The sequence below is a fragment of the Propithecus coquereli genome, unplaced genomic scaffold (assembly GCF_000956105.1).
Source record: "Propithecus coquereli isolate 6110/MARCELLA unplaced genomic scaffold, Pcoq_1.0 Scaffold120, whole genome shotgun sequence".
In the NCBI taxonomy this organism is placed as follows: Eukaryota; Metazoa; Chordata; class Mammalia; order Primates; family Indriidae; genus Propithecus; species Propithecus coquereli.
This window is the reverse complement of record NW_012136081.1, coordinates 5,722,053-5,740,635: the sequence shown is the minus strand read 5'-3', so window position 1 is coordinate 5,740,635 and position 18,583 is coordinate 5,722,053. Positions and strand designations below refer to the sequence as shown.

At 42.4% G+C, this 18,583-nt stretch overlaps 1 protein-coding gene across 3 annotated transcripts in view; it reads right to left on the bottom strand.

Annotated features, from left to right (window-relative positions):
- Positions 1 to 8,073: 8,073 nt before the first annotated feature.
- Positions 8,074 to 18,583, bottom strand: part of SUV420H1 (suppressor of variegation 4-20 homolog 1 (Drosophila)) — a 36,151-nt gene continuing 25,641 nt past the window's right edge. For all 3 annotated transcript variants that reach the window (XM_012665626.1, XM_012665627.1, XM_012665628.1), the window contains 2 exons: positions 17,458 to 17,654; positions 8,074 to 10,314 (listed from right to left, as the gene is read on the bottom strand). In XM_012665626.1, coding sequence (XP_012521080.1) covers positions 8,837 to 10,314; positions 17,458 to 17,654 — 1,675 coding nt within the window. In that variant the 3' untranslated portion in view covers positions 8,074 to 8,836. The remainder of the gene's footprint in view (positions 10,315 to 17,457; positions 17,655 to 18,583) is intronic.

Here is an 18,583-nt window from a genome sequence, read left to right as displayed (position 1 = left end):
TCTTGCTCAGGCTGGTCTCGAACTCCTGAGCTCAAACAATCTGCCCGCCTCGGCCTCCCAGAGTGCTAGGATTACAGGCGTGAGCCACCGCGCCCAGCCTGACCACCTCCTTTGTGCACATATTTACCAAGGTGCCCACCACCTCAACGAGGGTATCTCCGCTGCCTGTCTCCCCACGGGCCTGTTCCTGTCTGGCGGCCTGTCTGGGGAGTGGCACCCCGGAGCCACGCTTACTTGGCTCCCAGGGCTCTGGACCCCAGTCCCCTGCGCTCACTGCAAGTGTACCGGAGGTGGTCTGCGAAGCTTTCTGCCAATGCCCTGATCTGTCAGAACTGTGACTTCTCATTGCCAGGAACATTCTTCCCCAGGCCCCATCTGGGACCTTGTCATCACCAGAAAATACAGCCCCTCCAACGCTCTGAGAGCCCACCCTCGTCCCCCAATTTGTTCTTCTGTTCACTGGTTGGCTGTCCTTGGCCTGCAGTCTCCAGGCTTTCTACACCTCCACCTTCACCTGGCCAGTGGCCCACTCAGCCCACAGACTCACCTTCTCTTCCCTGTGTGCATGCACAGCCCTTCAACCGACTGCTCTCCCGCCAACCCGAACATTATGCCCCCCAGCCTGCCATCTTCTACGGCCCCCACCTGGCTAAAGGCCATGGCCAGAGAGACTCACACGTGCAGAAAAGTGCTGCCACCAGCCTGGGCTCTCTTGGGTGTCCAGGACACTGATGGTACCTAGAAGGTGATGGGCAGATACATATTTCTTGAATGAATTATACTAGGTTTCTACAGCCAGCTCGCTTTCCCATCCTCAGTTCCACATGTCACGCTCCTCAAGCCTCAGCTCCCGTTCCAGGTGCCCCTACCCCACAGACAAGGAAACCTCACCCGGGACTGGCTTCCCCGCCACAGCACGTAACCCTCTCCTCCTCTTGGAAGGAAGACAGATCTGTACTCTGAAGACCACCCTCACCCCCACCCCGCTGAATGACTCCTTCGTGTCCCTTCTCGGAACACACGTCCCCTGTGGAAGCTTCCCATCTCAAAGGTGAAACTTGCTTGTCTCTTAAGCGAGGCCCCTCCTCTCCTGGCTGCCATCCTGCCTCACTCCTCCTCCAAGTGCTGCTGCAAGCTGTGCTCTCCAATGTCACAGAGGACCAGTGGTCTTAGAGCAGCATTCCCTATGGCCCTCCGTGCCTCAGCGAGGGCAGGCCCAGGGGCTGTCCTCAGCCCTCTTTTCCTAGTTATCTCACTGTGATGGTCTGAGTTTGTCCCCCAAAGTCCATGCTGGAAATGTAATCCTCACGAAGGTGGGACCTTTGTGGGGTGAGGAGGTCACGAGCCTCTGCCCTCACGGACGGACTAATGCTGTTATCGTGGGAGTTCCTGATACAAGTCAGGCTCCCTGTCCCTTTGTCGCCCTGGGCTGCCTCCCGTCATGCGATGGCGCACAACCGAAGCCCTCACCAGGAGGGACCTCTCGATGCTGGACTTCCCAGTCTCCAGAACCATGAGCCAAATCAACTTCTATTGGTTATAAATTGTTGTCTGTAGTGTTGTCATGGCAGCACAAAATGGACCGAGACACCCTCTCTCGGGGCTTTAATTTCACCCCACACTGAAGACTCCAATCTTGCCCCCTCAACACCAAGTGCATAATATGTGCCCCCAAAATACTGAAGAAGTGTAACATTACTCCTGCCACACCAGACCCAGGCCACTCAGGGTCTCGGACTGGTGCCAGCCCCCTGGCAAGCCTGCGCAGCCCCAGCCAAGCTCCGCTTCCCCTCAGTGGAGCACTCAACAGGGTGGGCTGCCTCTAACAGATGAAAGTCACTGTCTACTTACCAGAAAAACTCACAAATCTGACAAGGAGAACGTAGGATCTGGTAACAGATTTGACTTTTTCAGAACATTAAAAAAACCATGAGCTTGCAGTCTGTCCGTCCTCTGGACTAGTGGCTTTCCGTTTCCATGAACATTTGTAAGCTTAGTGCCCCGGGAGAACGTGAGTGGCGGAGAAGAGGAGTGGAGGCAGAATAATCGGGGGGCCCCCTTCCCAATCCTGGCCATTCACACACCTGCCGCTTCCCACCAATCCTCATGCTCCTTCAAGAATCAAAATTCACTTTTCCTCCAGGTTCCATCACCAGTAAACATAAGGAATGTTCATGTGCTGCAGGACATCAGAAAGGGAGAAGACAACTGGAGACCTTACCTTGAGTGTGAGGGCCACGCTCGCAGTAACGGGCTACAAAAAGGGCCCTGAGGCTGGCAGCTTGTTCACACCTTGCTCCAGAGCCTCGGGATTCTGCAGCTGAGTACACTACGGTGTGCAGGTCAGGGACAGAAAGGTGGCATTTGAGAAATAAGTCATACAAGGGCTCCGGGCAAGCTAGCTGCCATTAGCTGTTGGAAAGGGGTAGAGAGAAAACCCGAGATGCTGTATTAGATGCCCAAGTACTTAACAGGTCTGTCATGTTTTAGCCTTTTCCATACTGGAAACCCAAGTTTGGTCAGGTATTTTGATCAATTAGGAAAAGTCAACGCTTTGCCTGGTCTGTACCATTCACCCAGATTATCCTCAAGAGTGGATGCAGGGCTAGGCACGGTGACTCACACCTGTAAACCTAGTACTCTGGGAAGACAAAGTACGATTGCTCGAGGTCAGGAGTTTGAGACCAGCCTGAGCAAGAGGAAGACCCTGTCTCTACTAAAAATAGAAAAATTAGCCAGTCGTTGTAGCACATGCCTGTAGTCCTAGCTACTTGGGAGAATAAGTTAAGCTCCGTAGTGTGAGGTTGCAGCGAGCTATGATCATGCCACTGCACTCTATCCCGGGCAAGAGTGAAACTCTGTCCTCCCCCCACAAAAAGTGAATGCGGTTCAGCCTGAAACTTAACTGGTGACAGGACCCAGTGTCCACACTAACTTCTGAGAATTGTGCTAGGTGCTAGAAAAGATTTAGAGATTAAGCTGCTTGCTCAGGGCTACTCAGATGTTGCAGAGCTGGGCAAATTCATTTCCTGATTCCTATACCAGTCATATTTCCTTCCTTCCAAATAGGTTTTGCAACAGTAAATGGCAGAAAGAAGGACCCATGCTAATTCTGGATATGCTGCTAGTTTTGTCCAATACAGTGAGGGGGGAAAACCAGTAACTAGAAACCATTAAATGGATTGTAAAAGCACCCAAATGTTATTTTGTTCCATTTGAGGGCAAGTATTTCTTGAGTTCAAGGGCTAGAAGGGTATGTAACTTAAAAAGGAGTCTCCCTGCTGAGAGAAGACTGAGTGGCACAAGAAACAAGAGAAGACCAGGGAGTAGAGAACTCAACACTCAGAGATAGTGAAAAGCTTTAGAAACTTTGATTCTGTATTTTACATGAACACTTCTTGAAGTCACCACTTTTGATTTTTTCTTTTCAGATACAGCGAACACCGGCCAAACTGTTTTAATTTCCGAATTTATTAAAATGATTAACCTCAATACTGCAAGTGCATGTACAAAATATTTGTAAAAAATGTTTTTAATGAAACGTTAAAGAACTTACCTCAAATGCTGAAAAAGTCCTTTCATTCTTTCAGTACAAGGAATACATTGTATCTCAAAAGTATTACAACTCAGCAAAACAATTTAAAACAGTAATTTGAAAAATGATTGAAAATTGAATACTTTACATATATTTCTATGATCATTTCCTAATTCTTACAATGCCAAAATCTTAACGAATCATTGCATAAGCTCAAGCTAAAAGTTTTATTGATGCAACCTCTTCCAAACTGGTCAACAGTGTGTGGATTTCACCATTCCGCACAGTGAAGTTCTACAGCAGATCTAGAACAGTTCGGAGGCCCCTACCTTTAAAAACGGAAATTAGGTTTCCCTAGAAGGCATCAACAGTGGCTGCTGAGTGCTTGTGCATACCAACTCCTGAGAGGCAGTGATTCGTCACCAAATGTCACTGCTCTGAGACCCATGGGAAGGTCAGCCTCAAAAGACGAGGCCACAATAAAATTAAAATATCATAAATAAGTTACTAAAATTAAGCTTAAAAATGAAGAAAAATGGGAAATGTATTGTTACTTTTTTCTTAAGATGGAAATTCCTGAAATGGCTATTGGTGGTATTCAAATAAAGTGTTAGTCTCTGAAACTCTTCAAAACACCCCCAACTAAGGTAGGGAAAGAGGCGGCGCCCCACTGCCCTCCAGCACTCTCCAGACACAGGGTCTCATGCTTCTACACAGGGAGCCCAAGAGGACTGGCTGTGGCTGCCACACCTCATGAGGTGACGACCTCCAGATGCAGCAGAAGGGGCTGTGGGTGGAAGGAAGTCTACTATGTGCTTCCAAATTAATACCTGAGGAATTAGACTGCACCATAACAAACAAGGATGAGACCATGTAAGACTACGGAAGTAATTCCTTGGAGAACATAGGCGAAAACAACCTAAACTTTAAAAACTTTTAATGAACCTTATTAATTTCTATTTGGAACCTATGGGCAAGAGGTTTAAGGAGCTTAATTTAAATAATGTCCCTCAAACCTGCAAACTGGTAGGAATCAATTAGTAGTAACACTAAGCATTGAGGTTTTTCTCCATTGGACTTTTCATTACCTGCAGATTCCTTTTAATATTTTAAGACATGGGCTACTTTTCTATAGATACTATACAAATCCCCTAAATGGATTTTACTTAGGAACACTGTATCTGAAAGTACACACACACATTTCCCAGAAATAGAGACCCACTGGTGTCAAACACCTGTTACAGACTTATATTCCCAAATCCTTTGCCCCGTGATTTGTAAAGTAATCCAGAGAAATGAAAAGAGCCTGGTATTGAACATAAAGTAGTAATCAAAAATTTGCTCTCATTAAGTTACTTAAAATTAATTTCTCTTCTCAAAGTGCTTCAAAAAACAAATTAAATCTGACTCTTTTGTTTCACTGAAAATATAGTCAAAAAATCTTTGATATTTTCATAATAAACTAACATAAGCCAAGAACTCCCACTGATGCAGTGCTTAAAACTATATATTTATAATTTCCTATTTTATTGGCATGAATATTTCTAAACTTAAAAACCTTCCTGGTAAGTTCTTTTAATTTCTTATTGTCATGTTTTAGCCTTTTCCATACTGGAAACCCAAGTTTGGTCAGGTATTTTGATCAATTAGGAAAAGTCAACGCTTTGCCTGGTCTGTACCATTCACCCAGATTATCCTCAAGAGTGGATGCAGGGCTAGGCACGGTGACTCACACCTGTAAACCTAGTACTCTGGGAAGACAAAGTACGATTGCTCGAGGTCAGGAGTTTGAGACCAGCCTGAGCAAGAGGAAGACCCTGTCTCTACTAAAAATAGAAAAATTAGCCAGTCGTTGTAGCACATGCCTGTAGTCCTAGCTACTTGGGAGAATAAGTTAAGCTCCGTAGTGTGAGGTTGCAGCGAGCTATGATCATGCCACTGCACTCTATCCCGGGCAAGAGTGAAACTCTGTCCTCCCCCCACAAAAAGTGAATGCGGTTCAGCCTGAAACTTAACTGGTGACAGGACCCAGTGTCCACACTAACTTCTGAGAATTGTGCTAGGTGCTAGAAAAGATTTAGAGATTAAGCTGCTTGCTCAGGGCTACTCAGATGTTGCAGAGCTGGGCAAATTCATTTCCTGATTCCTATACCAGTCATATTTCCTTCCTTCCAAATAGGTTTTGCAACAGTAAATGGCAGAAAGAAGGACCCATGCTAATTCTGGATATGCTGCTAGTTTTGTCCAATACAGTGAGGGGGGAAAACCAGTAACTAGAAACCATTAAATGGATTGTAAAAGCACCCAAATGTTATTTTGTTCCATTCGAGGGCAAGTATTTCTTGAGTTCAAGGGCTAGAAGGGTATGTAACTTAAAAAGGAGTCTCCCTGCTGAGAGAAGACTGAGTGGCACAAGAAACAAGAGAAGACCAGGGAGTAGAGAACTCAACACTCAGAGATAGTGAAAAGCTTTAGAAACTTTGATTCTGTATTTTACATGAACACTTCTTGAAGTCACCACTTTTGATTTTTTCTTTTCAGATACAGCGAACACCGGCCAAACTGTTTTAATTTCCGAATTTATTAAAATGATTAACCTCAATACTGCAAGTGCATGTACAAAATATTTGTAAAAAATGTTTTTAATGAAACGTTAAAGAACTTACCTCAAATGCTGAAAAAGTCCTTTCATTCTTTCAGTACAAGGAATACATTGTATCTCAAAAGTATTACAACTCAGCAAAACAATTTAAAACAGTAATTTGAAAAATGATTGAAAATTGAATACTTTACATATATTTCTATGATCATTTCCTAATTCTTACAATGCCAAAATCTTAACGAATCATTGCATAAGCTCAAGCTAAAAGTTTTATTGATGCAACCTCTTCCAAACTGGTCAACAGTGTGTGGATTTCACCATTCCGCACAGTGAAGTTCTACAGCAGATCTAGAACAGTTCGGAGGCCCCTACCTTTAAAAACGGAAATTAGGTTTCCCTAGAAGGCATCAACAGTGGCTGCTGAGTGCTTGTGCATACCAACTCCTGAGAGGCAGTGATTCGTCACCAAATGTCACTGCTCTGAGACCCATGGGAAGGTCAGCCTCAAAAGACGAGGCCACAATAAAATTAAAATATCATAAATAAGTTACTAAAATTAAGCTTAAAAATGAAGAAAAATGGGAAATGTATTGTTACTTTTTTCTTAAGATGGAAATTCCTGAAATGGCTATTGGTGGTATTCAAATAAAGTGTTAGTCTCTGAAACTCTTCAAAACACCCCCAACTAAGGTAGGGAAAGAAGAGGCGCCCCACTGCCCTCCAGCACTCTCCAGACACAGGGTCTCATGCTTCTACACAGGGAGCCCAAGAGGACTGGCTGTGGCTGCCACACCTCATGAGGTGACGACCTCCAGATGCAGCAGAAGGGGCTGTGGGTGGAAGGAAGTCTACTATGTGCTTCCAAATTAATACCTGAGGAATTAGACTGCACCATAACAAACAAGGATGAGACCATGTAAGACTACGGAAGTAATTCCTTGGAGAACATAGGCGAAAACAACCTAAACTTTAAAAACTTTTAATGAACCTTATTAATTTCTATTTGGAACCTATGGGCAAGAGGTTTAAGGAGCTTAATTTAAATAATGTCCCTCAAACCTGCAAACTGGTAGGAATCAATTAGTAGTAACACTAAGCATTGAGGTTTTTCTCCATTGGACTTTTCATTACCTGCAGATTCCTTTTAATATTTTAAGACATGGGCTACTTTTCTATAGATACTATACAAATCCCCTAAATGGATTTTACTTAGGAACACTGTATCTGAAAGTACACACACACATTTCCCAGAAATAGAGACCCACTGGTGTCAAACACCTGTTACAGACTTATATTCCCAAATCCTTTGCCCCGTGATTTGTAAAGTAATCCAGAGAAATGAAAAGAGCCTGGTATTGAACATAAAGTAGTAATCAAAAATTTGCTCTCATTAAGTTACTTAAAATTAATTTCTCTTCTCAAAGTGCTTCAAAAAACAAATTAAATCTGACTCTTTTGTTTCACTGAAAATATAGTCAAAAAATCTTTGATATTTTCATAATAAACTAACATAAGCCAAGAACTCCCACTGATGCAGTGCTTAAAACTATATATTTATAATTTCCTATTTTATTGGCATGAATATTTCTAAACTTAAAAACCTTCCTGGTAAGTTCTTTTAATTTCTTATGACAAAAATTTCTCACAACACACAAATATTTACAACATATACATTGTTCTCAGTTGTTTACACTGAATTTCAAAGACAAACATTTTATAGGTTACCACAGAACAAAAGCTGTGACTCATGTTTTTATTTCATAAACTATTATAAGTTAAAGTGAATAGATTTTTTTAATATTCCTTGTAGCATTTTACAAGTGCAACAGAAAACTTGAAGACCCAAATTAAGATAGCTGTAGTTCATCAGATAAACGCTGCCTGTTGTCATCACATTGTTCACAGCAAATTTTGAAAAAATAAGCACCAATCATTCTTGCAAAGAACAATTTTATCTAAAAGGATTGAAAAGAGTTAAATACAAGGTCTTTAATTTACATGACAAGCAATAAATACGCCGTATCGAAACTCATCCTGCACACTGCTACCTTTGCACATATAATGTACTGAAAAGTGAGCTGTCACGCGTGTAAATGTATTTTTTTTTTTTTTAAAGAAACCAATTTGACTCCCAACCAATGGTTTGCTATATTAACAAAGGCCACAAACAGTACACCTGGGCCAGCAAACAGTGTGAAACTGACAAACTCCAAGGAGGGGAAACATCTAGCAAATAAATCAAAAAGCCAAAGATCGTTGCTGGTGATATTAGCATACTAGAAAATCTTAATATGCTGCTACTATGATTTGTTTTAAATTATTATTTAGACACATATTAAAGAGCCAACTGATGCTCTTAAAGTTAAAAAAAAAAAAATTGTGTAGCCACATTATTGTTTTCAACGTCCTGTGTGGAAAGTTGCTGTCACTGTACAATTTTGCTTGAGCCTTTATTTTACAACAGGGCTTTACCTCTAACTCAGAATTGCACGTAAGAAGGCTATTTAAAAAGTACGATAAAAATTTGCACAAATCAGACTTAAGAAGAGTCAGTATGCTGTACACTTTCTACAATATTATGCTGATAAGTGAAGAGACAATAGAAGTGCTGCCACTAAAATGTTTCAGTTGAGGAATAATTGACTGGAATTTTTTATTTCTTTGAAGCAGTTATCCCAGGTCAAATTAAGACCAAGAGCTTATGCATTAAGCCTTAAAGACTGATCTTCTCTTCTCCTTGAAGAAATGTCAATATCTATAGAGTCTTTTCCAACTATGAGCCTCAATCGCTTAGCTGGAGGAAGAGGAATAAAATCATCTTCAAAGTCATCATCATAGTCATCTTCCTCTTCATCTCCCTCGGAAGAGGAGGAATCATCTGTACTTTCTTCCTCATACTGACTGTACTCATCCACCTCCATTCCAGACTCCAGGAGAGAAAGAGGGTCGCTACAGCACACCCCATTTTCATGAAGCCCCTCTGCATAAGACCCCCTACTTTCCTCATCCCGCTTTAGCTGGATTTTTAATTTTGTAGAACTACTGCCTGATCCTGAGTTAAATCCATTATTAAGCTTTGCTACGTAGAGATTATTATCATTTTCATGGTCTTTACTTAACTTGATGCTTATTTTTGAAGAATTCATTCCGTCACCCTCTTGGTCATTTGTCTTGCTGCTGCTGTCGTGACGCCTCCGAAGAGTCAATTTGGGAATCCCAGAGTTATTTTCTAGGATCAGCTGTGCATCATACCTTGTAATGCGCCTCTTCTTTTTACTTTTTGCAGTTCTAAAGCCGTCTTTTGTTTTGAAGCTATCTGATGTAACCACCGCACAACCGACAGGAGGAGGAGCACAGTCTGCATAGCTCACAGGCACACCTGTCGTGCCACTGTGCTCGCCCTGGGCAGAATGGGGTCCCATCAGACCTGGCACCGCATCGTCTTCCCCCGGAGAATCATGCATCGGAGTGGATTCCTCTATTTTTGCAAACTGCTTCACAAGTTTTCCTTGTCGTGACTTCTTTCTGGACACGCCAGTGTCACTTTTGTGACACTTTGTCTCACCCTTTTGTGCAGTCTCATGAGCCGGTTCTTCTTCCTGCACCGCGGGAGCTGGCTGCTCCACGCTGTCGGGGCAAGATTCCGCCACACTGTTTTTATAGCCATCCAACGTATCTGGTTCAAGCTTGATGTCAGAGGCCTCCTGCAGACTCGTTCTTGTCCTCACTGACCGCCGGGTTATGTAGGTGCAGGGCGAGCCCTCCCCCTGCGAATGAGCACCTCGTACAGGATTCTGTCTGTGTTCTCGTGCTGCGTGCCTGGTCAAGCACCCGCTAGCAACCGCAGCTTGGGCTGGTCCCTCCGGCTCCTTATCATTTTTAATGGGCAAATTTTTATACAGAACTACTTTAGGCTCTTTAAGTACTAAATTTCCCATTTCGAGTTTTCTTGAAGCATTCTTTTGCTCCAGCCGCTTGCAATGATTTCTTAATTTTATCTTTGAGAGTAAAGGCTTTGCAGGCTTTTTCAGTTTCTTTGGTACCCTGGAATTATTTATGTGAGTTAGCTTGGATGAGGTAGAGCTGGAAGAGGTGGGAATTCTCGACACAGACTGCCTTGTTAACGTTCTGCTCTTGCTGTTCTTTTTCACACCAACGGAAGATTTTCGGTTAGAAGCTGTAAGGTTTAAAAAAAAAAAAAAAAGGTGAAAAACAGCCTTGGCAACACAGCAGGGTTCAACAAAACAATGTCCTAAACCAGACTATTAGCTATAGTATGTTTCGATTATACAGACGTGGAAAACAGACACCAGTTCAGATTTTGCCGGCACACACACATTCCCTATACAGCTTTTCTTTGAAGTTCTCTTTCTAATTTATAGGCATCTATTCATTTTTGAGATAAGTTAGGAGCTTTTAGCACAGCAGGGACCTAGATTTCACTTTAAGCTTCTCCTTAATCTGTCATGATGCTGGTCCAAACGAAGGCCTTTTTCTCTTGATTTAGTGTTTTCCCACATGGAAGATTTGAAGAAAAGCTAAGTAAAAATCATGGTTTTCTTTTCTTTCACAAACTCTTCTTAAAATTGTCATTTTAAGTATGTTTCTAAAACCCATTACTCATTAACCCGAAGTAAGTACAGTACTTGGCCAGTAATACAGGACAGAAATATGTTGAAATATGTTACTAATAGGCTCTAAGAGACAAATTCTATTACAATGGTTTCAAACAAGAAAAACAGATCCTAAGATCCGTATTTTGTTACTCCAGAAAGTACACTGTCACTACCAAAAAGTGCTGATTATCGTTAGTCGTTCCCTTCACGTCTGTGAGGACCAGAAGATGACTGAGCTGTCAGATCGGCTCAGTGATCACTGAGCTGCAGGACTGACGGGGGCCCATCCATTCGGTGACTGCCTGAAGCCGACAGTCGAACTGAAAGAGAGCTGCGGCACGCTGCTAGAATGCCACGCTTCAGGACAAAAGGCACACTACTTCTTTCCTCCAGGACAAGGATACAGAAAGGTTGCAATAACTTCTCAAAGGCTTTACGTGTGACTCAAGTGTAAGCTGACTGCAGTGAGTCTCTGGCCTTGCCAGTGACTTTCTGCTATTTTTTTCCTCTACATTTACATTCTGAACTATTATTTATAATTTTACACAAGTCAATTTCTCAATTACTTAGTTCCCGCATCTCCCACTTCAAAAACCTCTTCCTGATCAACACATCCTTTAAGGATGTTCCCTTCACTAGGGAAGCCAAAATGACCGAATTAACTTTCACCACCTCTCACCAGAAAACAGGGAGAACAAGAACAAGGCACATGGGTAAGGCCAGCACACTGCCGGCCCAGAGAAAGGATCAGGATCCTGCGGAGAAAGTTTGTCGCTTCCAACATGCCTGAGGGTTGCCAGGGCAACTGCCATTCCTTCTGCCTGGCTAAGCAAGTAAGTTACCATTAGTTTTTATTGAGAGAGGAGCAAGAATGCATAACAAGCATTCCAAAAATATCAAACCACCAAGAATAGAAGGCTCTGTACTCAGAGATTGGATCATAAATGGCTTCAGGGTACCTACACTACCAGAATTCATTGCGAAGAGCTCCAATGATTGAACCAAGAACACACTTATACATGTGGGCTGCTAACAAGGGGGCAACTTATTTTAGAGGAGTAGTGAAGTTTGAGTACCATCCAGTTTGAGAACGAGTGATTTATTATGAACTGGAATTATACGGAACTACTTGGTAGAAAATATTTTTTAACATCAGGATGTTTAGGGGAATTCTTTTGTTAAAGGACTTTATGCTTACATGGCTTGCCTACAAGGTGGACTGAGTAGATGCACAGTTAATATAAATAGGCACTAGTGTTTTGCTTGTTTCCAGGCAAAACCTAGGACACAACTGCATTTGTCTGGCGCCATTTGCTTGGTTTTCCCAAGTGTGGCCATGATGTGCCTTCACTCACCCTGTGCCTCTTCAAGGACTGATGTTTGAGCAAGCTAAGTGGTTCTCAATCTTATTCTTCCTCTTTCCATACCATTCTTAATACATACCTGCAATCACCCCTACTCAGTGATCACGTATGACGTTCTCCACCGCAATCCCCTGCAACCTGGATCCCGTCTGCCCCTCCAACACGACGGCACCTGCCAATCTGATGACCTCGTTATAAAATCCAATGAACACTTCTCAGCCCATCATTTCTCTGAATGTGACACTGATAACCAATTTTTCTTGAGAAGTTCTCTCTTCCTTAGGCTGTCAACGAGCACACTCCCCTGGGCTTCCTTGCCCCATCCCTAGCACTCCCCCTCCACCTGCCCGTAGACTATCATTCCTTGGGCCGCCCCCCCCCCCAGCTGATAAGCACCCACGGCCCCACAGCCAATTACCACTTACATGCTGACAATTCCCTAACTCCTTTCTCTAGCCACTCTCCTAAATGATAGATCCAGATCACCAATGCTGACTGAAGCTGTCTCTAAGCCCCTCACAGTCAACATGCTTAGGCTGAGCTCACCGTCAAGTCCCCTGAAAGCTTCCCCTTCCAAGTTCTCCATCTTAGGCAGTACAACCACCATCTGCCCAGCTGCCTGACCAGAAAACTAGAGGTCATTCTTCACTCTCACTTTCCCTGTCTCATCCAGTCACCACATCCTATGGAGTCCACCCCTGCAACGTCACTGCAACCCATCCACTCTTCCCTGTCCCAAATGCCACGGTCTCCTGCCTGAACTATGTATGTCTGCTTGCTCTCTCTCCCAACAATCTTGTTATCTACTGTGTAGCCAGAAGGATTTTCCCAGTATATCATGTCATTTCTGGGCTTTAAACCTGTCAGTAGTACCCTAATGCCCTAAGAATAAAGTCTAAAATTTAAAACTCTGGTCACATCTCTCCTTCCCACCTTGTACTCCAGTGATGGCGCTGGAGTACAGTCAACTTTTATTCAAGTCCTCCACTTGACCATATCATTGCATGGAAGTCCCTCTGCTCTGAACATGCCTCACTTGGTGAACTTCTCATCTCCCTAAGACTCAGCTTAGGCCACACCTCTTTCAGGGAGCCTTTTGGGGCTTTTTCGGAAAGACAGGGTATCCTTCCTATGTATTCTCACAGGACCCAAGACTCTCCTTACTTGGCACTTCTTATTTTTATCCATTAGATGAAATCCTATTTTGTGGTGATTCTGAATCCAGGCTCTCTCCGTCCCATCCCTCCTGCCAAAAGATTCACTGTTGGCAGTAGTATACCAAAGCTCTTTCACGTGTTTGTGTCTAAACTGAGCACAAAATGGACTGCCTTTGATGCTATGTATTACTTCAGTAGAGATTGCACTTGTATGGTTGTACATTTATCACCGTATTCTCCTTTTGTTTGAAAAGCATTACTTCATCAAAAGCCTAGTCAAAAGGTATGCTCATCAAGGCAAAGGCCAAAAAAGACACAGATAAACCAGGCAAGAGAAATGTGAGCAATGTGACTAAGATGAGAGTCCAACAGAGTGCCAAGAGTCCTTCACTGTCCAAAGACGGTGCTATGCTGTCCTTGGGGGATGGTGGTGGGGTTGAGAATTTCAGACAGTGAGGAAAACTATGGCCACAATGACAAACCAAAAGTCAGTAATTTTTAAAAGTCTATCAAGATACTAAGGATTACGCACCAGTGGAGACAAGATATGCCTGTGGTTACACCCTTGCTTCAGCACTAATACACCTTATGTGATTATCTTCTCCTAGTGGCTGGGACAAATCCCAAATGCATAAACTTGGATGGTAATTTCAGATGGGGATACACATCCTTCTTAGCAATTACTATATATGATAGGTGCTGTGCAAAATGGCCAAATTAGTATGACGTCAATCCTAACAAAAACCCTTGAAGTGCTATTAAATCCTTGTGAAAACCAAGCTCACATGGACTAGCATGCCTAAGATCATCCATCTGGTATGTGGCAGGGATGGGACTTGAACTTAGGCCTGTGGCTCAAATCAAGATCCCTAGTTTTTAATCACTGCTATGCTGCTTATAAGGTATGCCACTGAATTACTATGGTATCATAACTCACAGATAAGGGACCCACTGCATGACTATCATGGTCATTCCAGGGTGTCCTCAAATTCATAAGGCAGTGTGGCATCAAGAGTTACAAGCAGATGTAAGAGCTGCAAAATGACACCAAAGCCTTCCCAAGTGCTCAGATTGCACAGGAAATGCACACTATCAATGTGAACCAAGATAACATACGGGGCACACGCAGTTTAGCATCTCTAGAACTTGAGAATCCAGAAAACCCTCAATGGGACTTTACAGACTTCAGTCTCTAGGAGTTTACTAGGCACAAGTAGCTTTCCTCTAATGTGACCAACACGGTCTGGCTACCTGGAACAGGGTGCTGGAAGGAACTTTGAAGCAGCCTGTAGACTTAGCAGAAAAATGTTCTGATTAATTAGTGATGTCAGTGATGGGTGAGATAGTGAGAACTGGTGCCCCTGCTTGTTATGTCTAGGACAGATGCTCCTTAGTTATGAAGAACTTCTCCTACTGGCTGAGTCTTCTGGGGCTTGTCCCGACTTGTGGTACCTGCAGGGCCTGTGTCCACATCTTCCCACACTGCTCAAGAGCCTCTGGTCTCACATCCCGTATCACAGCACTAATAAAGGGGCAGCCCAGCCAGCAAGGCACAAGAGGCTGGAAAAACTAGAATACTCCAATAATTGCATAATATTTCAGACCTGTGGACTGCATTTGTGAAAATGGATTCCTTGTTGTCTCCACTCCTGGATGCTAAAGCAAACAAGCTGTAGTTCTCAAGACACCTTCTAAAAAAGCACATGCATGGAAGGAGGAAATATTTTTTCTTCTAACTAGGTAGAAATATTTATTTATACATGCTGTTCAAAGAAAGCTGGTCCTCTTATCAGCTGCTAAATTATAAGTGAACTGCAGGATAAAGATGAGCAATCACACAAATTAAAAGCGCTCAGCACCTATACACACAACATGCACCTGCTGACCCTGGGAAAGGAGCTCTGCCAACTCTGGCTTTGCTACCAGCTGCAGTTTCCAAAAGCTTTTCTTTCAGAGGTAGAGGGTATGGTTGAGACATAAACACCAAAAGAAATATAGCCTAAGAGAATACAAGAACTTGAGAAAATCCTCACGTGAACATGATTGAATATACAAGGGTCTTAGAGATGAGTGAGCCTCGAGCTCCAGAGCACTGAGCCATCTCTACCTATCTGTCCATAACCTCGATGTTAGTCACACCAGCCCTCAGATTACTCCAATCATGCTGCAGAGGTAATTTGAATAAAGCAAGCACCCCAATGTAAGCAGTCACTGCAAAGGGCTGTATTTCTATGCTGTAATGCTGAGAACTACAGCCCAAAGGGATCATCTAGTCCCTCTAAACTTGAGAAACTGACATTTCTAGTCTGCTCTGTGTAGTAACTAATACGCTCATCTTACCCTGGAGCTAAGGCATAAGCTCCTGAGGGAAGAGCCTGAGTCTTGAACATCTTTGTATCTTTTCAAGAACTAGCAGAATCTTAATAACTATTTGGTTTATTAATAAATATTTCCCAATATTTGGTTTAATATTTATTAATAAATGGCTATGTATTAGTAGATGCAACACCTTCCAAACATTATTTGGATTTTGATCTTTTAAACTAAGCAGTATACTAAGTTCAGTATCTACACACTAGTAATAAAGTCAATGCACAAAAGCACAAAACACATGTACATCACAGAGCCATTCAACGTGGGTAGCTTTGTGGTCACTTCCATGTACAGATGGCAGCACATACCTAAGTGTGTGTGTGTTTTTGTTTTTTTAAAAAGAGACAAGGTCTCACCATGTTGCCCAAGCTGGTATTGAACTCCTAGGCTCAGGTGATCCTCCTGCCTCAGCCTCCCAAGTAGCTGGATTACGGGTACGTGCCATCATGCCTGGCTTTTAAATGTTTTCATGTATGCATTTACAAAATGGGCTTCAGAAGTCTCCAGTTTCACCAAGGAACCAGACTCAGAAAACAAATGTTCATTACACTGCATTTATTATTAGAATCAACAGTCAACAGTGAATGATTGACTAACTCTTCTTTTTTTGTTCACTTTGAACATTAACTAAAAAGACTAGAATAGGACTACAGTACTGCTTTTCCACTACAGAGGTTACACATGGCCTCTGGCTCCCAGCAGCAGGCAGATTCAGGAATTCACGGCAGTGACATTCACCATCATGGGAGACACCGTCCCTTTTCTTCAGGATGTTCTGTAGGGGAAGGGAGCACCCAGTGTTGGGCTGAGAACATCTGAAAGTAGGGAGAAGAGCCTAAAATAATCAGTATCTCAGAGGGCTGGCTTCCTGAGTGCTAAGAAGTCTTACTAGACGTTTAAAGTGCCAATACAGGCATACTTTGGGAATCACGAAGTGAGACTTTACAACTTCTGCCTCTCTCAGAGACAAGTCAGACTGAAGATTCTACTGCTTTAGTGGCAACTACAGAAAACTGGTGTTACCCAGAAAAACAGTAGCAATTAGAATGGTTCCAGTACTTGAAAGCTCCCCAAACATGATGTTTTCCTTTGCCCATTTAGATTTTCTTCTCTTTATTTTCTTTGTTTATTCTTCATTCTCTTTTTCCAGTTTCCATTAGATCTTGTCCCCACAAACAACTGTTATCTCCAAGCTTGGTTTTTTCTCCTTTTCATCTCTCTTCCTATTTTATGTAGTAGTTAATATACAACATGTCATACTATAGCAACATTCAAAATGCTCTATCACAATTCTGAGTCTGGTAATTGGTGGTTTGGTGAATTGGGTTAGTTCATTTTTAAAAAGGTAACCAAGTGTAGGAAGGTGTAAGCCTTGAGGCCAGATGCTATGAATTCCCTAAGTCCATCATCTTTTCCAAACAGCCTGGATAGACACTGGAACATGTATAAGCCTATATGATTCTACACAGTCCTTTGTCTTTTTGTAGGGCCTAATGGTATCATTAAAGTGTCACTAACACCTTGAAAATGATTTTCTCAAACATATGATGACCCTGGAACATATGAAGAACTCAATATCCAGTTACCAAGCAATCAAGAAAAACAGTCTAGAGTATGATACTGAATTTGGAGTTGGGATACAGAGTGTGCCTTAGTACTCAAATCATTTCGAGAACCTTGCAGTGCTGCCAACGCTCATGGGTCCCGGTTTCTCTCAATATTTAAAAGTTTAAAACTACTGAAGCACACTTTAGAAAGCAAACTGTGTGAAAATACTTAAAGATATGCTTATCAAATCTCCCTTACTTACTTGCATTGTTTTTTTCCTGAGTTGTATCTGCATCAGTGTTAGAGCTGACAGATTGACTGTCTGAATTTTTGCTGCTGTCACCTAACTTTTTAAGCCTATTTAAACGTTTATCTGTTTCTCTGAGTCCATATTTGCTATTGATAACAGGAGCAGGCGCAGGCAGTCCCACTCTGGATTTAAAAGCACCAGTTCCCCGTCTGAAAGAGAAAGTAGCACAGGTTAAACAAACAGAGCACACTTACTTACAATAAGCCTAACCGCTGAGGGTGCGCAGCCACATCAGGTCCACAGATGTGAACTAAGGAGACCTCAAACACCACTGGCAACCTGCCAGCCGGGAGTGGTGGCTCAAGCCTGTAATCCTAGCATTTTGGGAGGCTGAGGCAGGAGGATCGCTTGAGCCCAGGAGTTTGAGGTTGCAGTGAGCTATGATGATGCCACTGCACTCTAGTCCAGGCAACAGAGCAGGGAAAGGAAAAAAAAAATGCTTGGCACAATAGGTAGGTCTAAATCATAGCTTAAAAAAACTCACATGTTTGCACCATTTAACACTAGGTTTAAAAATTCAGAGAATTTCCATAAACTAAGAACTTAATGTTAGACACAGATTCTAATTGAAATTCTTTGTAAAAAGGTGATGCTATTATTAGTGAAAATCTGTATTCTAGAGCAATAAAATCTGTTAAATATTCTTTTAAAGTTTCTGCACTACCATGAATAATCATAATTAAATTAGCAAAGTGCTCCTTAAAACATTTAAAAGACTTGATTTTCATCACTGAATGATTTGTACCCTGGTTTATTTATATAAATTCTTCTAAAGTAAACGAGAGTACTTAATAAGAGGTTCTCTTAAGCTTCCCTAATAAATCTAGCTTTGCAAATTTTTGCTTTATTCAGTATAAATTTCTACTCAGCTCTATTCAAAAACGTAAATTAGGAATTAACAATCTTTAAAAATGAAGCGTACATACTGAATTTAAAAAACAAGAAATCTCTTTGGCCGAAATTGTCTTCACTGACTTGCTTTTTATCAGCCTAAGCTTTTTTTTTTTTTTTTGAGACAGAGTCTCACTGTGTTGCCCTGGCTACGGTGAGTGCCGTGGCGTCAGCCTAGCTCACAGCA